This window comes from Numenius arquata, chromosome 11, assembly GCF_964106895.1.
Source record: "Numenius arquata chromosome 11, bNumArq3.hap1.1, whole genome shotgun sequence".
In the NCBI taxonomy this organism is placed as follows: Eukaryota; Metazoa; Chordata; class Aves; order Charadriiformes; family Scolopacidae; genus Numenius; species Numenius arquata.
Window position 1 is genome coordinate 43,229,759 of NC_133586.1, and position 24,092 is coordinate 43,253,850.

Sequence of the window (24,092 nt, forward strand, 5' to 3'; positions counted from 1 at the left end):
TATTATTGTCGCTTGTGTATACCAATCAGCTCACCCTGCACAAAGTATGTGGAGAAATGTCTAGTAAGAAGTCCACGTGCCGAATTCTCAAAGAAGTCTTGAATGTTCCTCTCCAAAAGACCCCCTGCAGCAGTTTCATGCATATTCAGTTTTGTATTATAGTGTTGAGACGTCACATAGGCTGAAAGGCAGATGGGTTGAAGATGAGACAAGTCCAAGGTCAGGGGGAGAAGCTGTTTGGCACGAGGATGAAGCCCCTGGTTCAGGAAATGGCCAAGGAGCAGCTGATGGGAGCGGAGCAACGTGTCCTGCTGAGGTTCGCCCAGTTCCCATGTGCCTCTTCTGCCATTGCCTCCTGTCTGGGGAAGGGAACTTGGCTGGAGAGACCTCTGCTCTCACCTTCAGCCCTTCTTGCCTTTGGTAAGGCCATGTGAAGAAAGTCTGGGTTTTGCTGCTGGGTTTCCTGTCATCACCCAGGACGCCGGAGGCACCTGAGATACATAGGCTGAGCTCAGAGATGCAGGTCCCTGCGTGGAGGAAAAGGAGGGATTCTCTCCTTGAGACAGGTTTTCCTCCTCCCCATAAAAATCTGTTTGGGTTATTCCACCTGAATCTAAGCCTGCCTCCATCTCTGCCCACCAAACCTCTGCCAGGTCCTCCTGCGTGTGGAGGTGGCAGGAGTGAATCTGGGGGGGCACAAACCACCTCCTTAAATTGTTGACTGCTCATATTCCACATCTGCCTGTGCACCCAGGAAGATTCACCTCCCTGTATATCTCATGGCTCTAACAAGATCTGTGCCTACCTGCCTTGATACACATTTCACGTATGTTCATTTCAATGTCCATTTTTCCAGGTATAATATTTGAAACCCAAAGCAAACGGCCAACCTGGGATTAGATTTCTCAGTAAAACAGGCTGTATGAAGGTGATACAGTCCTGTTGATGTTTTTAATGTAGTTTCACTGTTAAATAATAAAAAAGATCATGTGTGAATAATCCCACTTAATACCCTGCTAATAGAAATCAGGCTGTTAAAATCATCTTTGCATTTTTCTGAAATGTCTGGTAGATCCAATTAATAGAAATATTTCACTAAATCCCTGGTATGCTAATTCCTCCCTTCCAACAGCTCCAGGAGGATGACCTACCATTGATTTTCCTTGTTGTATTGTGTCTGAGTTTCTTGGGTTATAAAAGCCATGCATTTTTATCTATATTATAATTGCACAACTGTCTGAAAAGTTCATTTCCATATGTTCAAGCCAAAAACTTTTTTGGCTTACCAAGGAAATCTTATGTTGTGCTAAATTCTTTAAGCAGAAAAACAAGAAAAGATAAAATAATAACCCATCAGACTGTGTTTGCAATAGTTTTGTGGCATTTGCTTAAGGCTGAATTTTTCTCCATGTAAATTACTAAAGTGATAGCATGTGTAAAACCAAGAACAAATAATATTAATGAAGCATAAGTTCTCAGCTTGTCTCTGGAAATGAATTATTAAAAGCACCAAAGAAAGTGATTTAAGAGCCCATGACTAATTTAGTTTTTATTATTTTTATATGAATCACTCATGAATCTATTGTAAAAAAGATCAGAGACATTTGATTAGTGAGGAGAAATCATTTTCAAAGTGATAGCCATTGTTGTAGATTTTGCATAATAATAATCTCGTTAAATGCTTGGGTACATTTTGTTTTAAAATCTCGTAAACATCGTCAGAGAGAGGTTTTTAGAACTCTGAGTATCAGGCAAGGTTTTTTAATGTGAACTAGTTAATGCATTTTCATTGCTGTGCTGGTTACTATGAAATTGTGATGACGTTTCTCTTCGTCTGGTGGAAAACCAGTGACACCAGTGCCAGGACTGGTTTTGTCAGTAGGTGCTGAAACCACATGGGGAAGGCTCCCGGCTTCCTTCGGCTTGGCAGAAAGGGCTGAAAGGGAAAAGTTTAAAAGAAAAGTGAATTATTATTATTATTATTATTTAGAAAGAGATCCTAGCAACTGGTGGGATTCTCCTAACAGAAGAAACCACTGGGGGAGCTCTGTTCCCTCTGTGGTTATTTCTGCTATGAACGCTTGTAAATCAGCACGGTGAAGGGGTATCGACCGTCTTCGGGACTCCCCCCCAGTGTATATCAGGACCATTCAGTATCTAATGGGGGTGTTTAAAATCACTGTGTAGGTTTAAAATCGGATGGGCTGCCTGGGGTGGGGAGGGGTGGGGGGTATACCCCACTGTCCCATGGCATGTGCCTGCATTTGCCAATAGCCAAAGAAATGGGAAGATTGTCTGGTTTTGTGTCACTAAGACTTGTTTTTCTGGTCCTTCTTCCAATTTATAGCTCTAAGGCAAGTATATTTTACTCGAGTAACTGGAAGTTGTCCTAAAAAATAATAAGTCTGAGTCTACTCTATGCTAAATCCCCTTCAAACTTCCTGGAAAAAAAGTGATCCTCTCTGACAAAAATTTAAAGGCTTTTAAATATGTTTCCATTCTGGAACAACCCCACCAAGTGTTAGAAAGCTTCATGGAAAAGTATCTGAAATGGGCAAAAAAAGGTGAGTGGCCGGTGCCCCTCACTCTCCGGCATCGCCCCGGGTTAATGTGGGTTCCCTCTCCACCGGCTGCGTCCCCGACTGTCAGAGCAGGAGATTTGTGGCATTACAGTCACATATTGGATTTCACTTGAGACAGAATGCGAACGAGATTTACAAGCAATATGCAATGTTTTACACATTTCTAAGCGCGGTGTCTCCAAGCCACGGCAGATTGCATGACCAGGGAATGCATTAGAAAGGAGGAATGGGATAAATAAATATGAAAAATCTTCTGTTTGGAGAGACCGATGCCTGGGGTAATCAGGAGTGATGGAAAGGAAATACAATACAAAAAAAAAAGTACATATCCATTTTCTAGGATCTGCTTTGTTATTTTTTTGGAACTGACTGGGTGCAGTAGCAACTTTTTTGTTTTATCTTTTAGATTGCTGAGCTGTTATCAATTTAAAATGCAAGGTGGTGCATTTTTTTAATCTTGAAAAGTTAAAACATTCTGAGGTCACTTAATCAGTCCTTTATTTGAAGGGTAACTGCAAGACATAAAAGAAGCTTTTTTTTTATTTGAAAAGGGGAGAGAAAACAAGAGACAAACCACTGGAGAAGTCAATTTATCATCTGCCACTAGTCAACCTTATCAATTATGAGAAATTATAAGCATATCTTGCTGAATTATTTTTTTTTACCAAAACCTGTGACGTTATTTTATAATGAAATTCATAAAATAGAGGTGATGAACACCTTACCCTTATCTGGCTGCTTTGATGCAAGGCTCATCACTTTGTGGGGCTAGAATTGTTTCTGCCTTTTGTTCACATATTTTCATCACTTCTGTTTCTTCCTCTTCACAAGAAAATTCACCTTCAGTGGTAAAGGAGGAAAACCACGTCCCAGAAGTTACTTTTTTGCCTTTCTCCTGATTGTCTATCCTTTTTCATGGAACGATACATAAAAATGCCTTTTCAGTTCACCATTGGGCATTGCTGGAGGTAGGTCTGGGCAGTCCCAGCTCCTGGACAGCCCTGATATACTCTGCTTTAAAGGTGGGATAGTTTTAGGGAATAATTAAGTTACATCATTCTTATAGATGTTTTTTGTTCCCTTTGACTGTTTCCAGGCTCGTGGTGATTTCGAAATATGTCTTTGCAAGCAAAAGCCATCTGAAGAACGTCAAAGCAAACAAAATGTTTCCTCTACCTTTTTCCATTGTGAATTCTTCCCGTACCCTCTGTCCACCCCATCCTCTCCCCGGCCAGTTCTCCCAGCAAGCTTATGTGTGCGTGTTTGGATGGAAGGATGGAGCTCAGGTTCTGAGCTCCATAAATATATTTTGTGCTAAACACTTTCTGAGAACTTTTGTTCAAAGAGCTCCCACTTGCCTGATACACGTGTTTGAGAGGCAAGAAGGTCCTTATTGATCTGCAGCTCCATCTCAGCTTGATAAAATTGCGTGCAGCTCTATGGTGCTACACCCTGTCGAGGACCAGCAGACCAAAACAGCAACTAAGCACTCGGTCAGTGTTAACTGACATCCCAGTTAATACAGTTGCAGTGGCAAGAGATGCACCTGAGCAGCTCCTAAGAGCTCCCAAAGGCAGAGCAGTATGGAGGGGGTTGGGAAAGGAAGTTGTAAAGAGGTGGGGGTCGGTCTCTTCTCTCGAGGAACAGGAGACAGGACAAAAGGGAACGGCCTCAAGTTGCACCAGAGGAGGTTTAGGATGGATATTAGGAAAAATTTCTTTGCTGAAAGGGTTATCAAGCCTTGGAATAGGCTGCCCGAGGAAGGGGTATTTAAAAGCCAGGCAGACGTGGTGCTGAGGGACATGGGTTAGTGGTGGTTTTGGCAGTGCTGGGTTAGCAGTTGCACTCAATGATCTTAAAGGTCTCTTCCAACCAAAATGATCCTATGATTCTATGAAATAGCCCGAATACCAGGGCTGCCCATGGCCTGCCTGGTACGGCTGCCCACTGTGCTGCAGGGCTCCTGGTGGGGTCAGTATAAGATGTAGAGTTAGAGGCTATTAAGGAATCAGAGTCATCATTTCCTAATGCTCTGGGGCCTGTGTTTTTTACAGCACTTCCAAATATACCCTTATAAAATACACACAGAAGGTGCTTGTGCATAAGAATGCATGCATATATATAAAATGTAACTGTAAAATCCTAATGTACTAATTATATCCACAGGGAAACATAAGGAGAAACCATGAGTTGCAATAAATAAACACATGGAAAGAGTCATTAATTTGTTAGAGAATTCACTATTCTTTTTGTAGCAACAAAAGGTTCAGTATTGAACCTAAATTTAATAATCACTTTTTTCTTCTCACATCTAATACTGGTCATTCTTAATAATGTTGTACTCTTGAGTGAATTGAGTCTGTGTGTTCAAGTTCTAATACAGTGCAGATAATTTCCTTCTGTGGCTGACATAAATGATATAGTGTTAAGCTAAATCGTATTTGATAACCTTCTTTAAGTGCTAGAAGTCAGAAAATAGTTTTTAAAAGTCATAAACCATGCTTTTACCAATATAAGCTTCTCTTTACAAGAAAAATGCATTTGGAGAGGAAGAGAATAATACTATAATCTTGCATCAGTTTGTTTTTGCAAGGGTCTTTACTTATGTTAGTACATTTGTATGCATTGGAAAAAACAGATCATCCATAAAAAGACAATTACAGAGCACAAACCAAGCATTCATAATATTTTTCTGAGATATCTTAAAGGAAGCAACATACTTAAAACAGAGAATATTTTATTGTCCTGTTTTCCCACAACTCCTTATAAATCATTTCATAAAAGTAGCCATCCTGCTTTTATTGACCTAAACTCAATTTGAGTTGCTTTGGGATTAACTTTAAAAACTGTTATTAAGTCCCCTCCGCTGCAAGCGTTTTCTCTATCTCATGCAAATATCATTTGAACAGGGTTGATATCTTTTCTATTTGCAGTTACTCATGCATCTCTGCTTTCCAGCAGGAAAGATCTAGTTGACCAGAAAACAGGCAAATGCTTGAAATGGGAATTTTTGAGTAGATATTTGTAATAATGTATAGGGTAGTTTAACCAGCTTATCCCATAATCATAGTCCCATAGATGCCAAATCTGCCTGACACCCAAGATGGCAATGATATCTGGGATGCTTTTGATTATAGATAATGAATTTCAGGATCATCTATGGATTTACTCTTATTCTTTATAGTTGTCCATACATTTGTACGCTGCGGCAGCACGTGCCATAGGGTAGCAGACAGCAGAACCAGGGGGGTTGTGTTTGTCCCCTCTTAGGTCAAGGTCTGTGCTTTGGGAAGGGTTGTTGTCCTGCCTGGAAACTCTGTATTTCCCAGTGCTCACTCTCAATCTGCCTTGTAACATGTCTAAAAACTAGGCAAGTTCCCAAATTTCCCTTCTCCCCTGCCAGTGCTGGCCTGCCACTGAGAGGAGAGGCATGAAGATGTGTCTCTGGTGCCAGACAGAAGTTAGCGGAGAAGATTCAAAAGCCAGCAGAAGTAGTGCCAGATCAATCCGATGCTGCAAGCGATGGGCTACTCTTGTGCTTTTCTTTAAGCGTGCCAGCTGGCATCACAAGTCTGCCTCAGGATCACAGCTTCCTTCGAAAAATGTTCGAAGTGTCATGTCTGGAAAGGAAAGCTTCAAACTGTAAAGCAGATGCACCCTGAAGAGGCCGAAAATGTGAGGTATAAGGAGCCCCAAATGGTTTTAGTTTAGAAAGCATCCCGTCTCATGATCAAACAACCCCTGTTCATAATTTCTGAGCACGTGGCAGGGGGTTTGTCAGTAACAGCATGGATGAGGACAGTTCCTTGTAGTATTGGACCTGCCGTGGGCACAGCAGGGAAAGGGAGAAGCGTCAGCACCTCTGTGCACAGATTCCCCTTCTCCATCACAAAGAAACTGGGACCCAAGTTCTTGACTCCCAACCAGCAGAGCAAATCTGCTCTAGCTATTTTATGCTGTCCACGCTGGTAGGTTCCATGAAGTCGTGCTGGAAGACACCAGCCGAGAGTTCTCACCTCCTCTTTTACCATACTTTTGTAGTGAAATTCTGCAAAGAGTTTAGTTTAGCGTGCTTCACACATGGAGCTAATTAAAGAAAAGTCGTTCTTTAAGCTCATGAACTGTTTTTTTTAAATGTATCCTTCTGGGTTTGCATAGATGTACAAATGAATATTCTGGAGCTGCAACTCTGAACGTTAATGGAATTGCAAGAGAAGCTCCTTTGTATACCCATCAGTGCTCTGGTTCTGTTAACTAGAATTTGAAATAAATTCCTAAGCAGGGCACTTGTACAACATATTCAAGTGCCAAACCCTCTCTACTAACTCATATTCTCCCCATCTATAATCAAAAATTGAAGTAATGCAAGATCAGATCTAGGAAGATGAAGGGGATAAAGAAAGATAAACTGTCAAGCAGTTACAGATCAAAACAAGTTTGTTTGGGAAAAGGCTTTTTGTCATCTTCGTTGTCTCCTGCCTGGGATATTGTCTGAGATAAGTGGCAAGCAGTTTCAGTTCTTTCTCATCAATTCTCAAGGTTACAGTGCATTTTCTATCTATGCAACCTGCACAGATAAAGGAAACCATAACCCACCCAGAAGTTAGCATTTTATGCATCTGAGGTTAACAGGTAGGTACTAAATGCCCCCATAAATTAAACAGCTGGAGATTGCCATCTTTTTTATGTGCAAAGAACACCTTGTTAGCAACCAGCACAAAAGTTCATGTTCTCAGATGAGTTACTTTGCCTTACTCTTAAATTGCCGCTCATTTTCTTCCTGTGTGTTGATTTATGAACTTTAAAACTTACTGTTCAATATTCAAGCTGTGTTCCCAAGCTGCGATGCTATCACAGCCACGGAACAGGTAGTCTCCCTTCTTGAGGTTTTTGAAATATTTTACGAAATAATAAGGCACCTTCCTGTCTTTTGTTACATACAGGATTTTGGAGAAGACGACTCCCTCTACATCACCAAGGTAACAACCATTCACATGGGCAATTACACCTGTCATGCCTACGGCTATGAAGAGCTGTATCAGACCCACATCCTTCAGGTGAATGGTTAGTAAATGGCATATATGACAATCCATGAAAACCTTCCTGTAAGCAAAGTTGCGTGTTAATCTCATTCTCACAGAGACGTGAAAAGCCACGCACCAAATTGTCTGTGTACGAGAGCGAATGCATGAGTTTGCTCACTCACACTATCACACAGGCAACCGAAGAGAGAGGTACCAAGGGGGAACGTGTATAATTACCTGGGCTTCAGCAGGTATCCTCACTGTAAAACAAGCTGTCAGTAACATTTCCATAGAGTTAAGAGCAGTCTTTCAAAGCATCTCGTAGACTAATAACTACTTTTGTCAACAAAAGTGTTGCTTCAATAATTTCTTCTTCCAGAAAATAATTTCTGTTGTGTGAAATAGCCCAGGTTATTTAAATAAATACAGCACAGTGTTTCCAAAACTAGTTATTTAACTCCCAGCTATAGATCAGATTATTATGTGGTTGTAGTCAGCTTGGTTCACTGAGGGCTATTTACATTGGCTAAAGATATGGCCCAATGGGTTGCAAAATGAGGGCAAACCATTTTACAGGTGAGAGAATCACACGGGCCGTATTCCAGCATCCTCATTCACCTCCGTCCCCTGGACCACATTTGCGCCTGGTGGAACTTATATTCAGGCGTTTGTTATCTTTCTTCTGACCTCAAACTCAGTCAGTCGGATTTAGTTTAAAATTGCATTAGCTTAAACCGACATTTTATTGAGTGACCAGCCCGTGGGGTATCCACCTCCACAGCAGCAAAATCATTGTCCAACTTTAAACCCTTATTTACATCTGCTAATATGACCAGCCGGATCTCCAGAGTAGGAGGCAGGGTGACCCGTTGCTCCCTATGGGTAGATTTTGACATACTCTGGTATAAAAGTATTTAGTTCTGTACTGGAAAATTCAGTAACTTTATTACAGGGGGTATATTATAAGGAAACTTAATATTTAGTTTTTTTCTGCAGATGTGTGTGAACCTCTACAAAGGAGAGCTTTCAACTGGTAAGAGCAGATAGCGACACACAGGTTAATAGAGAGGGGCCGACACGAAGACAAACAGTAAAAAGGGATATTTTTGCGCTTTAAGAAGCACTGTGGTGGACGTGGGGTTTGGGTTTGACGGCAGCTCAGGTCTTCTGGACGTGTGTAAGTGCTCCCCACCCACAGCGAGTACCTGAGGGAGAGCGCAAAGCATCCAGTTGATTTGAATGAAAACTGACTTAATGTTTCCACATAATAATGTGTCATCTTTTTGAGACAGTAAACTGTAAAGTCTCAGCAACGTGGATAACTAGATTGTGCGTGCTGCAGCTGGGAAAATAGGCTTCCTTCCTCAAAGCGCTATTTGTTTGATGAATGGCAGTTGAAAGAAAAGTGAGCTAACAACTTAATCCTGTGTATATTATGTGATATATTATGAGGCCTGAATGGAATTTAGTTGGCAGACAACAATGTAGACTTTATCATCGCTGAGAATATAAGGCCCAAAGGCTTTGAAGCTAAAACCAGAGTGAGAGGAGCGCTAGATGGAGTGTGGGGAGGGGTTGATTCGTTTCATGCTCATGCCTGCCATTTAGATTTAACTTGTTGTTGAAGGATCCCATTTTCTTTTTAAATGGAATTTTCACACCACAGCTGCATGTGGTTTTTCTAATACAAGAATACTGTAATACCAAAAAAGCCCACTCTCCATGTTGGTTTTTTAATGTTGCTATATAGTCACTAAATACTGCAAAAAAAATGCCATCCATTCTGCTATCAGCCCAGGCTAGCTAGAAAACTCTGCAGGTTCTAGAATTCTTTGTCTTACAGCATCTGATATTCCCTTGTGAGCCATTAGGCTTTGCAAAGCCGGGTTTTTGCAGTTCTTGGTGTGTCTGGCTGGCTGCCCACATCACTAAATTCTCTTCTTTTCTGCCTGTGTCGTGGCTTCCTCCAGCAACTGATGTTGGGGCAACAGCACCGATGACAGGACAACATTGCTTACCTTCAGATGTATGGTGAGGTTCCCAAGGCAGAGCCCTGCTCAGGAAATCCTTTTTGGTTTTTAGTAACTTAAAGGACAAATTGAGGAATTTCTCTTGACAGGAGTAGAGGGAAGAAGCTGAGCCAAGTTGAACCGAGTGAAGATGCCGAGAATCTAAGTATAGTTGATGGGCTCTGTTCAGCGCTGGGGATTGTCTCTGTCTGTATCAAACTGAAAACTCCATCTTCAATACGGGAGGTTTTTTGTTGCTTTTCTGTGTTGGACTAAAATGGTAAAAGAATGTGACAGAACTGAGTCAGCCAGAACTCGAGTGTATCTGCTCACCTGTCTCCTCCAGGGAGGGACTGATACACTTTTAACATCAAAAACACGGGGGGTTTTGTATTCTATGAAAACAGTCAGGTTTTTATTTTCTTTTTAATAGAGAAAGCTCCGAGTTTCTCAATTGGAAAAGAGGGGAGAAGGAACCAACTGGAAGCAAAAGGGTTTCTCCCCAGCCCTTCCCAAGCTCGCTGTGCCTGTACAGGCAGGTCGCAGCGTTTAGACTGTCTTTCAATTAATTCAGTGTTTTCAAAGCTGCAGTGACTCTTCCAGTGTCCTTTGATCCTTCCTGTACCACCTGGGCCCTGCCTTACTGTTTCCACTGAGGTCCATCAGTCCAGCTTATTAAATACTTTCCTTTTATTGCCTTTTTCTCCTGAAAAGAATCTGATCCTAGTTCTAGGCACCCGCTCCGTATGCTTTTATTCAACATATTGTATTCTCTTTATCTTTCTCTTTTGTCTCTTTTTAGAACATAACACTGGCTTATAACAGCTCATTGATAAGGTGATATAGAAAATTAGGAAATATCTTAAATAGGAAACATAAAGCCTAATTTTGACAAAATTGCAACTTTCTGGGATTCAGAGCTCTAGTTGAATGTATTGCAGGCTAATCAAATTTATCAAAAGTTTACCCACAGAAAGCCTTGCTTTCATCCCAGTATGTTGTCGTGGTTGTTCCTTTTCTTGTCCAAGGAAAGTAAAATCACTTCATGGCACTCAAATCCTGCTGGAAGACGGACACGTGCTTGTCCATGTCCAGCAAGTGGTGTCCCTACTGCCACGTGCTGCTGTCCCTGTGCCACACAACCCAGCCACGTGTGTGCTGAGGCTGTTCAACCAGCTGACAATGCCACGCTAGAAGCAACCCCACATTGTCTGGCTCGGCATCAGGCATTGCACGGTCTAGTCTTGCCTAAAGATCCTCTCTGAAGCAGCCTGTCTGAAGGGGAAAAGGAGGTTTGTTTTGCTCTGCTGAATGCCCTGCAGCCCTTCCCCTTGTATTGGCTGGTTCAAGATATCACAGGTAACACAGGCAGATCCAGATGCTCATTTTGACAAGCAGAGAGGAGAATCCTGCTGGGCAGAAAATGCGACGACCACTAGATGAACGCCCGAAAACTGCTGGCTCACATCTCCTGGGCAAGAAGCGTAAAGTGAAGTGCAGCCTACGTGTGACATTTGATGTGGTAGGTTTGGGTTGAGCTCATCAGTCTTAGGATTCAGTGGTAAAATTTAAGTCAGTGTATTTATACACCTGGCCCTTAATGTCTTTGGAAGAATGCACTGAAAGGCAGCACAAAGTTTAAGAATGAAAAAAAATCATTTTGCGTGCTGGTATCTTTGATCAGAAGCCAAGAACAGTAGGAAAATTGTGTTCTCTCCCTTGTATGGATATTCCTTGGGAAGCATGTACAGCACACACTAACTCTAGGGAGGAAAAACAATTTATCATTTTCGAGAAGAAAAAGAGTTGCTGAGGATAAAGAATCTCATAAAAAAGTAATCAACTATGAAAATTGGTAGTTTGCAAATCAAGGGACTGCTGAGTGTAGGGCATGGTTTTCCTTGGTCCTTGCGCTCTGGAAAACATCGGCATAAATCAGAATATTGTATTCCTTGTTTTAAAAAGCCATTCGATCCTCGGCCCAATTATAAGGGTCCAGTAGGACAAATTTTCCAGTAACAGAAAGATGTTTTAAACGCGGGTGTTTTGTTAATGTGGCCTTCCAAGAGAAAACATATAATGCTGCAAACTCCTTTCAAATCATAAATGGGAAGATTAAAACTTCTCAAGGAAATGATTAATCTATTAATTATTATTAAGCCTGGTGGTATATAGATCCTGTAGCAGCAATGTGTGTCTTTGGGGCTTGATACCGCCATCTGTGCTCGTCGTGTGCTTTATCACCTGAGTTGCTTTATTGTAATGAATTGGGCTGCTCACGAGAAAAGCACTACTCAGTATGCAGCAGTAGACAATCTACCCAATCTCTTACTTGTTTGAATACCTCTTTTTTTCCTACTTTGCTTAAGATAATAGCATTTTTATATTGCCTTTGGCTGCAGACACAGTAATGGTTAGCCATGATATATACTCACCAAGGGAAATAGCAAAGGATAATCCATATATTCCAAAGTCTGGAGCTGAAATCCTTGCAAGTATTTAAAGTAAAATGTGCTTACTTGGAATGTATTAATTTGTAGCAAGGACAATAAAAATGCATTCTGCAGTTTGCTGTTATCACAAGGCAGTTGCATGCAATAATTTAGCTGTGCAATGAATTATGTAAGACAAGGGAGAAGAAATAAAAAGTTTAAAAATGGAAGGAGCAGGAAAATGATAAGAGAGCAGGAATGGAGGCGCAACACATATTTTTGTAGGTGAAAACAAGCAGTTTCCTTATTAATCACTCTTGAAAAGACACCTTACTATAATTTCAAGTTAAGCTGATTTTCATGCAGAACATTGATTCAGTGTCTAGTGCCCCTGAGCTACTTTTTACCATATAAATCTATTGTGGTTTTGGCTCTGCAGGTAAAATATGGGGATTACTCGCATGCAGACTAACATGGTATGAGGCAAAAAACGGAGAGATGCAAGCAAATTCTGCTTTGTGAAGGAGTGCCCTGTTTCTAGGAAGCAGGATCCATGTGGCAGTCATTGGGAGGGCTGATGAGAGTGTCCATATGAAGAGGGGAACCTAAAGCAAACCATTATGAGAAAACCTGATCAACCCACACTGGTTTTGAGAGCATTAAATAGGTGATGTCTGGGATGGGCTCTGTCTCTGTTAAGAGCTGAGAAAACACAACTAGGCTTGGAGTAAAATTGCTCTGGTGCCTTTGGCCATTCGGGATATGTTAGAGAAGGGCTTGAGCCTGGCTGGGGAATCTCCATCTTGCCTGGAGCTGGGCAGGTGAGGTGGAGGAGCTCACGGGGCACAGGACCTCAGAGGCTTTGCTCCAGAGCTGGGTTTCATGTAGCTGCAAGCACAGGCACGCGAGTCTGTCTGCAAGAGCCTGGGACAGGCGAGCCCCCAGGCAGAGAGGGTCAACATTGCTTTTGGACTGGACGAGGCAGGTTTGTGCCATCTGGAGAATTAGGAAAGCACCTGGGGACATTAAGTACTACCTGCCCCTTGACTTCACCAGGATTTGGGCATCTAACCTGCTTGAGTATTGTACTATTTTTTTTCATATGCGTTTGTAGGAGACAAACCACCTCTCATCAATGAGTCAGAATTTCAATGGACATAGACTTTCAATGGACCTCAGTTCCTAAATTGTTTCATTCTAAAAATGTTCCTAGTAGCAAACAAATAATAGGTGAGACAAGGATTGAGTGCAGGACCTTCATAAAATTCTGTCAAAGTGGACATAAATGACTACCCTATCGTGCCTTGAGAGACTGACTCAGAGAAATTTAAATTAATTTTCTGAGGTACAGGTGGAATCACAAGCTCCTGGCTCTCAGTCCTGTTGCCCTGAATTACTTGGACACTGTCCCTTAAATAAATGCAGGGATGGCTCTGAAGCCACCAGCCGTTTCCAGCAGCAGATCGCTTCCTTTGCTCTCCTTCCGCTTGATCTGGCACCTCCTGAAGCCAGGAGGAGCCATAACCCTGACAGCAATGGGAGGAAGAGAAGATAAAAAGCTAGTAAATGCTTTTATTTAGAATCTGCAAACTCGGTTTAGTAAAACAAACCTTGTCTTTTTGGTAACCTCCTGATTAGAAAGCTCTTAGTTGGTGTTTTACTCACTGCCCTGTATCTTACAATGCGTTTTCTTTTCTTCTCAAGCAAAGAAAATAGAGGACAAGGAAGTAAATCCACAGGTCGAGAGCAGAGGTTGAGTTTAGAGCCATTCCTTTGCTAGAAGTCCCCATTTTTTTTGTCGCTTCAGTTGCCCCGAGGCATTTCCTCTCAGATTACACTTGAACAACCTCTCGCTTTTAAAGCTATAAAAAACAAGTAGACTTGAGGGCTTTCTGTCGTGGCTGATTTCCTTCCAAGCTGATGACTCAGCTCTGGTTAATACTTGGCAGCTGGTAGGTAAGACAGGAGTAAAATACCTCTCTCTCTCTGGTAAAGGCCCATAAAAAATAGAAATGGAAAGATAGAAAGTGTATGGCAGTGAATGTAATTATTTAAACTATCCCCGTAAGGATATATAGACACATAGCAAGCTGCAAACACAGATTTCATTTTATTCTAAAGCAACTGTTAAGTCAATTTAACTTTGTCAGTCCTAGAACCTAATGATGGACTATATAAAAACACTGCAGTGAGTTAGGTACCTTAAACCAGTGATCTCCAGTAGAAGTTTGTTATTGTCTCATTCAGGCTTTCTAAAAAAACCCACAAATTTTTCTCAATCCTCCACTCAGAGCTTATTCATTTTCTTTGAGGAAGAGGTTGGTCCCCCACATATCGCATCCGCATTTGACTCTAATTGTGGTTTTACAAAACTGTACATCGTGACTCCCAAAATCTCCTAATCTGGTAGAAAAGTTGACCCCTTGATTATGAAACCCAACAGTCCGTGACCACCCTTCAAATCCCATCAGCCATGCTACGGCACATCTTCTTGTTTCCTTTTATTATGCCCCTTGAGTAAAAGGCAGGAGAGTCCCACTGATTTTTTTCACTGATATTGCAGTATTGCAAATTCTCTTAAAAGTATATGAGTGAATTGTTAAGAAATAGTTAATGGGTGATATTAAGCCTTGTTGATTTGAGCAATGAAGGCAACATGATTGAAAATCAATGCACTTGTCTGAATTGTAATATAATTAGTAGTTCTGCCGATTGAGTATATTAAATAGTTCAGAGGGGCCTTCCTGAAACAAGGTAAGTCACGTTTTGAAAGCCTCTCAAAAAGGAGAGAAGTAATTTATAAACAGTTTATTTGATCAGAGTAACAGGTAGTGAATACACAGGCTGTTTCCTGATGGATGTTTAATAGAAATGTTGACTACTTCTAATAAGCAAGAACTGCAATTCCTTCCCTACTAGATTTAGAGAAGGTTTGGAGTTTACACTTTAATTTTTAAATATGTGAGTACCCACCTTAGGTTTTAGTCCAACTTTACTTAAGATCAATCAATCACTTAATGAAAGCAAGCTAGAAAAAGCCAAAACAGTCTAAAAACAACACCAGATATCAAGTTTGCTCCCTGGTGTTGGTTTATTAGTTTACTCTTTTCTACTGTTATTTTCTGATTTTTGCCCCCAAAGTTGAGCTGTAGAAAAATCATTACTGTAGTTTGCACAGAAAGTCAGGACATTGCTTATCTCCCCGGTTCTCGGGTCAGACCTCTTCCGTGGCGCCGTTTGAAGGCAGCCGTTCTCGAGCCACCGACAAGGGGTGGCACCCGGTGGGTGAGTTTAAAGTCACCAATTCCTTGTCTCCCACAGTGCCACCAGTGATTCGCGTCTACCCTGAAACGCAGGCGCAGGAGCCTGGCGTGTCAGCGAGCCTCAAATGTCACGCCGAAGGCATCCCTAATCCCCGAATTACCTGGCTAAAGAACGGCATTGATATCATGCCAAAACTATCCAAACAACTAACGCTCCTAGGTAAGAACAGAATTTTGATTAATTAAAGTATTGTAGACGGGGATTAAGGAGGATTATTTTGCACTTTAAACTAGAAGTTCTTGTACATTCACTAAGCCACAGTTGTTGGAAATCGTGTTGCAAAACCCCTCTTCTTTCTTTTTGTCTTTTTCTCCCGTGAATCTCTTGGGAAATGCAGTATTGATTGATCTAAGTGGTAACAGCATTATGTTAAAAGACAGCGTGCCTGGTTCTCCACTGCCTCGTCTTTTGTGTACAGCTGTGCAAATCAGAAGAGAAATGCATTAAATCATTTGTTCAGGTATAAGCACTACCTTGGATGGAAGTCAGCTGAGAACCAGGCTGCAGTTCTTCCCCCACCTCTGCAGAAGGAATCGAGCTCTTAACTCGTGCTGGTCCTTGTTCAAATGAGGGTGAAACGGACACAATGAAAACTAAAAATATTTGTTTGCAATTTTCTGTGTAAAATTATTAAAAACCTCCCCACAGGCCACCCAGTCTGGCTGGGGTACATTGCAGCCCTCAACAAGTGTTGGCAACACAGATATCCCTGCATGGTTGGGTGCCGTATCTCAAAATCTTCCAAAGGTTTTAGGCAACAGTCCCCTTCTAGAAAGCAAAATTATAGGAGGAGCTGTAGAGAGACTCCCCTTCACCAAGTTTTTGGTGATCTGATGAAAAACAGTTTGCAAATTTGAAGATAGTTTTTCTCCACTGAAGCCGAAGCATTTTTTTTTTTAACAAGATGAAATAAATGAAATGTAATTTATTGTTTGCACTTGGGATTGTTCTTTGTTCGTTTCTGGCACAGAGTGTGTAAGTGCTAATGGAAAGAAGCAAAACATCAGCTCTCATGAGAATCCCCCAAATGTCTCTAGTTATGTACAGGGAAACGTTGTGTGGTGAAGCCACCCTGTCGAGGCTTCGCCGGGTGGCTGCGGCAATGGAAGGCAATTAAGGGCAGTGAAAGCAATTAGCAGCAGCGAGGAACACTGTTTATGGGTGTCTTTCTTACAGCAAACGGAAGTGAACTTCATATCAGTAGCGTTCGGTATGAAGACACGGGTGCCTATACCTGCATTGCTAAAAATGAGGTGGGAGTGGATGAGGACATATCTTCGCTTTTCATAGAAGATTCAGCAAGAAAAACTCGTAAGCTTAATTTTCCATCTGTTTATTTCTTTAAAGTGTGTTCAAATGCAGTGTTATACATGAAGTTTAATAGCTCAGTCCGTTGCATGCAGTATGTTGGACTCTTACTCATAAGGCAATGACAATTTTGTCTGTGCTTTGATCAGAGGCTGGGAGTCAGCTTTGGGAAGGAATCACCTTTGGGAAGGTAAAATCTCCTCATCCAGGACGATGGTGCCTTTCATGTGCCAAAAGTGTACTGGTTGTGGTGTGGGTAACATCTTTACTACAGTAACAAATTGGCAATAGTTTTAGATATAAAAGAACCCAAAACCTAATATTTTGTTGAATTATATGCAGTTTCAGAAGATAAATTTCATTGATTTTTGTTCTTTTAAAGCCAGTTACGAGTCTAAGTTCTCAAATAGTTAGATGCTTGAAAAATGTTCTGATCGAATATTCTTTTACCTGTATTTACATCATTAACTAGCAAAATAGGTTTCCCTTGTTGTGAAATTATCTTCCACTTCAAAGACAAATATTCTCCCAGCAACTCCTAGCTGCATGTCTCCCGTAGGAATGCGGCAGTGTTATCTTGACCGCACTGTCCCCGAAACACAATTAATGAAAGAGGTGATTAGCTGCCCCGGTGGAAAAGCTCCCAGAGGCCTGATCCTTCCTAATTCCAGTGTCTTAACTACTTGAGAGATTGCTTCAGTTCATGGTGATACTAAAAGACGAGGTGCAAATGGGATTTTTGCTACTTTTCTGGCTGTTAATACAGAGCAGGAATTGAAAACTAAGTTAGCCATAAATATGGGCTCTCATGGCGATTCTTTGGAAAATATATTCTGTTCCTCATTAAATAGATTTATGTACTCTTGTTAATATCAGTCGTTTTCCGTTGAATACTTGAGCAAGGGAAATTACAGTGTGTTGAGAAATAATTGGATGTATCTTAACCAGAAATTCAAATACAGCTGTACTTTCAAAGAGTATTTGAATCCTAAAAGAGAATGTAGTTTCATGACATTCCAAGAAGAAATGCAGCAACGTGTGTAGCTGCTGTAACTGCCAGTCTCAGGCTTCTGAAAGATGTCATGTTTGCTTATTGAACCCGTACAGAAAATCACAGCCTGTACCATACCTCCAATTACGTTTGAAGATAACATCTTCTCTTTACTAAGACTTTGATCTTTGCACAGGCTAAAGTTGGTTTCATTTCAGCGAGGATTTTTCCCATGTCAGAGTTTCAGAATTGTCTCTAGAAGGAGCAAATATATTTAGAAATACGTGTCTTTCCTGATATTTTATTAGAATGAATGTTACAGAGTTTTCACAAATTAATCAATTCGTGTAAACATGAGTATTAATTCAGTTACTTGCTACAATGAAAATTTTGACATTGTTTTGTTGTTTTTTTCTTTTCCTGATTATTTTCTGGCTTTCCCAATTTTCTGGTGCTGCAGTTGCAAACATACTGTGGCGAGAGGAAGGTACTGCAGTAAAGTTCTTTTGTCGTAGTGATAATGTGCTTGTCTGCTTTAATAATTCCATGATGGGCCATTCTCCACTGACTTGCCACTAACTCTATCAACTTTCGCAGTTACCAGATTAAGTACAGACCAGACATTTAAAAGCTAAACTATTCAAATAGGAGATGTCGCTGTCATAATATAAATCATACCCATAACTTCTTACATTTTCCCACTATGAAATAATAGGTGACCATAAAATATATAAAAATATGAATTTTATATAAACTGCCACCAGTGTGAGTGGCCTGAGATTCTCAAGCGGCATTAACAATTGCATGAGTGTCAGAAGTGCTCCCAAATTACCATAATTGAACAAGTAAGACACAAATTCAATACTCCGCATTTTTAAGCAAGCAATTCAAGCTCTGCCTCCTCAGTAGCACATATTGATGTTTACCAGGTGAGCAACAAAAATTGTGTTCTTGACTGTTAGGCAAAAAAAAAATCCCACAACAGGTTTTGCTTCCTTCTATCCTTTAAATCGATGCAGGGTAAAGGTTGCCCCATTTCTCTTTGATTTAATTGGCAGTTAAGATCTCTACTTTGATCAAATTTATAGTGTGCCCTGCACAAGGTCAACGTCTGTGTATCTTGGAAGCCAAATTAGAACAAAACCCCATCCTAAACAGCTAATTGACTCAAAGATATTATGGAGATACTAGAAATGAAAATTTATTTGATTTTGTGCGTGCTTATGCTGTCATAATTTCCAAAATGCACAGTAAGACACATAGTGCGAAGACCCAAGGAGCTCTCAAGCAGCTCGCCCATCTGCCTCTGTGGGTACGGTGCCCAGGTGCATGGATGGGGAGCATCCGCGGGCTCACTGGAGGAAGGTTCTTGGACTGAAGTCCAGGTGTAAGCCAGTTCTTACATCCGCCAGGAGACTGGGACTTTGATGTCCTTCCAGCTTTGTGGGGAAGGTCTCCATGCACATCCAAACTGCTCTCAACCACGTCCCCCTGCCCACTGCAAACCTCCCAACCCTGCTGTTGTTCCTGCAGGAAGGGCTGCACACCCACCTAAACCTTTGGGGGCTGCAAAGATCCTTTCATAAATAGTGCCTCCAAGTACCCAAAATGACAGTTGTGCTTCATGCCATGGGCTTGGAGCTTTCTGGTTTGCTGTGGCTTGGCCCAAAGGATTTTTAGGGGCCAAAAAGAAGGAGCCATCCCTTAGTGACCAGTGCTACCTCAGTCAGGTCTGCGAACACCCAATATGTACCTGCTGTCCCACTGTTGGCTGCAGATGTGTAGAGGCAGCAGATGCAGCTGACTAGAGGTCATGAGATGTGGCAGAGCCACCTAAAACAGCTCTCCAGCACTTATTCCTAAATACGCCACCTGCAAGTGCCTGGTGCATGGCAACAAAGAGCATCTCTTTACTGCTGATGTTCCTGTAAATGGCATTATGGGCACTGAGAATTGCTATTTCCCTTCTGCTTGGAAGTGAAATCTCTAGTGCATCTAATCAGTCCAGCATCATCTGCATGATGCTACGTGGCTGTTTATATGCTGCATCCCTTATGCTCCTTTTTAAAGGAAGTAGTTGGATAACCCTACCAGATGTAGAAGTATAGTAATATTTAAAGAACAACTAAGAAGTTGGATGCAGAAACTAATTATAGTTCTGCTAAACAATATGGGCTTACTGCTTATCAACCTTGCACATTTTAAATAAAAGTATGAGCAATATACAGGGAAAACACGGGCAGTAAAAGCAGATTTACTATTGATGTTCCTAAACAATTCAGTATCTTTAGAGCAGGTTTATTCCCCTGCCTGTCTTGTTCTATAGTATTTGATCGACACATTCATTTTAGACAAAGAATCCATCGAACACACTTCAGCATGTGAAATCTTGGCACAGAGAAAGCTGGAAGAGAGGAATGGTATTTCTGGTTTTACATTTTAATGTATTCTTTCAATTCTATTAAAATGAAAACTTATATGTAAGCGGCGATATTAACAAATGGATTGGTAGAGTTGAGCTCCTGTAAAATGGTCACATCTTCATGCCCACGAGGTCTGTAGTAACTGAAGCTGTTGGGAAAATGCCTGGACAGAATATTGCATAGAGCAAGCTTTTGCTGCAAGTCAAAGTTTTAACACAAGTAGTTGGTCATTTTAGAAGTCAGACTCATCAGTCTGTTCTCAAAACCTTTGGCAGATCATGCACAAATAAAATCTCAGGAAATGAGTGCATTTGGCATGACCAGCCAGTTAAACATGGAACTTGATGCAGTTGTGCGATTGTGTTGTGCAATGTACAAAGTAGTTTTTAATTTTGCACAGAGAAAATTATGAGTAGCCCAAATGTAAGCTAGAGATTTGTTTTCATGCCAGTGTTCATTTTTGCAGTGAGTGTTGCTTTCTTTATGCCTGGATAAAGGGAGCATATCGTGCCAGCAGGCAATCATCAGTTATATGAATGTATGCACTTAAAAAGCTGAAAGCCTTTTTGTTACCAAATTTAAGTTCTAAAATACCTCCAAGCATTTAAATTAAATTGAGGCAAATTATTCAAGTATCAGATCGGAAGAGAGTGTTCCACGGTGACAAATTTGCCCTTTGATCTCAAAGGAGGGAAATACAAATGCACACTCAGATGGAGACTGTAGTCCTCAAATAAAGAAAACTTGTTGTTGTCAGGTGTCCTCCTGAAGGTTGTGAAAAATCAAGATGTTAGAGTCAGCTTCAGCTGGAATGGTTCAAATAAGAACTGTTATTTTTAGGAGACCTTCCCCGTTCTTAGTGGGGTTTTTGTTATTTTAGGTCTTTTGTTATAGAGATAAGGTATGTTGCCTTTTATAAAGCCTTTAGTTTTTGAACATCCAATTTGAAATGTGTCTTCTATTAAAAAGGGGAAAAAAGAAAAACCCTTCTCGTTAGTCACCCAGTTCCCAATCTAGTACCTGCCTCACTGGTATAAATAACACAACTGAGCAAAATTCTGCATCGCCCACCTCTCTACTGAAATAACTCCCCAGACTGAGGAGTAGCAACAGTGTGATCAAGACTGGAGTCTGTTTTACCGATGTCCGTGAGATTGTTTAGAAATGTACCCCAATCAGGACTTGGCAAATACTGTGTAAGTCACAATAAAAGACCCACTTTGCCTATTAAAATCCAGCTTTGTCTAAAAATCAATGTGAAGATTACTCTCTGAAAAAGTATTTTAATTTAAATTGGTTAATTCAAAGAAGAGAGTACGTGAATGCTATTAGTAGTTTGTATAATATTTTAACCAATCAGCAGAAAAGCTTGCATTCATTTTACTGTGAAATAGGTGGTGGGACTTGCCAAGTCACTAACTCTAAAACTACTGGGGTAAAACTCTTATCAAAGTATTTTTGTGACTAATTAAGGCCTTAGTTCAGAAATACACCCTCATTGTAATCGGATCATCAGACAAAATCACGCTACTATCGTGCATGAAAATGATAATAAACATCTTCACAATGGTCATAATTTGTTGCCTGCCTATTTCCACTTCTTGGGATTAAAGTCCTTTACTCATGAAAATATGTGCACTCATTCCAGCCAGGATCAAATTCTGCCCTCTGATGTGTTCACTCAATTCCCATTGATGCAGGTGGGAGTTGTGTGCGTGCTGTGAGCGCCGATTTTGGTCCAAAGTGCCCGAATGAAATGTTTTAACGGTATACTCCTAAAAAATTAGCCCTTAGGCCATAAAGATAATTTAGCTCTCCATGGAAATTGAGTACCTTTTTCTCTATGTGCATGATCCCTCACTGTGGCATCACATTCCAGGATCACGGCTCCCGTACCTGCCTGATGCCCTAACTGGGGTATTTCTGTGGTTTAGAGAGACTCAGCTTGAACGTTGTCAGCAAACACCACATGCTGAGACATTGTACTCTGAAGCCACTTATTTGGCACAAAAAGAGGGGTTTTTAGCACCAAGAAAAAAACCCTTCTAGCCTTGCTAAACACCATGTATTTTACAAAATTTTCCAAATTACACGTTTTTACTGTGAAGTTTTCCTATGATGATTTAGACCTCGATCATGCAAACACTTAAGAGATGTGAGAAACTCTGTAGATGTGAGCAGTGTTTAGAGCTGCCACCACAGGACCAGCCAAGGAAACCGTAACGCTGAACGTTGTTCAGATCTGTAGAGCCGGGACCTTATTTCTCCATGGGTAAAATGTAATTAAATAGAAATTGCAAATTGTCACATCACCGTATTGATGGCAGATAAGTACACTTTCAACATTACCGGGGGTGACAGTGGTCATTGCAAACACTTATTGGTGGTGGTATGAAAAAAGATGAAATGATATTTGGATCTTTCTAACTAGGGAGTTTGAAAAGATCCTGAACATTTCTTAAAGATGCTTGTTACTGCAATTGCATGTAGCTGAAGAACAACTAAATTATCAGTAGTTTAAGGCATTTCTGCATGACAGAAATGATCAAATATGATCTCCTGACAGCAAAGCAATGACAGACAGGCAGTTTTCCAAATCTCCTGGAATGCCCCAGTTGGATAAATGAGTGCTATTGCGATGCTGAACTACTCCACATTTGTGAATTACAGTTTGCAAGATTTCAAAAATGCATTTGTTTTGGTGGCTATAGTTAGTTTGTCCAGATAGTTTAAGAAAATAGAAAAATATATGTATTTTCATTCATGGAGCAGACGTTAAGTGTTTCCATTTTGCATCACGGTTACAAGAAATCAAGTTACCTGTAACAAGACAACCTTCAGATTAATTTTAATTAAAGCTTCTCTCTCAGTTATCAAATTATTAGCAAGGTATTTTTAATGAAATTGCAGAAAAAATAGTCACAGCCATAATCTGAGGGAGTTAATGCGATACTGAGACTCCTTGTAATTGAATCCCAGTTTGGTACATACACACGAGATCTGAACATAGTTATTTGTGTACGACTGCTGCCACCAAGCCAACGCATTTTTGAAGGTGTCTGTACCTTTTCACTCCTTGAAGCCCTCGTTGTGACATGAAATTTGATTTTGTGAATGCACCGACTGCATCCAAATGACCAACTTTTATGTAAGGCAGATTTTTGTTTGTTGGGGGAAGAGGGGGAGTTCTTAAGAAAAGTCCTAACTGCTATGGATACATACATAAAAAAAATTCTACTCCTTTTGCTTTATCCCCCTTCAAGGCCTGAGTGTTGGGAATATGTTCTATGTCTTTTCTGATGATGGGATCACAGTCCTTCAGCCAAACGAATGTGAAATCCGGAGACACATCAGGCCCGAAGAGAGGATTTTCACAAGCTATGTAAGTCCTAAACCCAGCAGCTACCGCCGACAGCTGGGAAACTTTCTCTTAATCTCTTCAAAGGTTGTCATTGCTAAAGGACTCGTTTGACACAGTGATGTTGGAGCTTGGTGGGCTTCATGTGGCATCCCTGAGGATGAGCTTCTCCTCTTGAAAATTAAGGGAGCCACGTATAAGACTGACATGGAGGATTACTGACACGCTGCAGAGAATTTGACTAGTTATCATGTCAAAATGTAGGCAAAGACTTTCACTTGTCCTGTTTGAACTATTTACATACCCATGCCCAAAAGTTATAGCTGGTATTTAGGGGAAGTACAGAAGTCAGTAGCAGAGAGATGGAGACATCACTCACTGGTGCTAACTGGCCCCTTCTACTGATGGCTCCATAGGCAAAGGAGTGGGCTGCTTTCTGCTCTTTAGAAATAGTTTCCCGGGTTATACCATGTCAGGGAGGTGAGTCAGAATGCACGGAAGATGGTTGTGCCATGCTGGTCCTCTGCGTCTTCTGCTGCTGAACCAGACACCCACGCTGTCTTTCTTTGCTGCCTGGTATTTTCTGCCAGCACTGAGTTTACCTAACACTTGCTTTAGGAAATCACGAGGAAAATTTGTTC

The 24,092-nt window shown here is 41.0% G+C and overlaps 1 protein-coding gene across 2 annotated transcripts in view; it reads left to right on the plus strand.

The window, feature by feature from the left end:
- The window catches only part of FSTL4 (follistatin like 4), a 234,559-nt gene that overhangs the window by 200,024 nt on the left and 10,443 nt on the right, over positions 1–24,092 (plus strand). Inside the window, exons 7-11 of one of the 2 annotated variants that reach the window (XM_074156169.1) lie at positions 7,526–7,646; positions 15,369–15,530; positions 16,548–16,682; positions 18,131–18,157; positions 23,357–23,475. In XM_074156169.1, coding sequence (XP_074012270.1) covers positions 7,526–7,646; positions 15,369–15,530; positions 16,548–16,682; positions 18,131–18,157; positions 23,357–23,475 — 564 coding nt within the window. The remainder of the gene's footprint in view (positions 1–7,525; positions 7,647–15,368; positions 15,531–16,547; positions 16,683–18,130; positions 18,158–23,356; positions 23,476–24,092) is intronic. The other variant, XM_074156168.1, reaches the window with a different exon arrangement.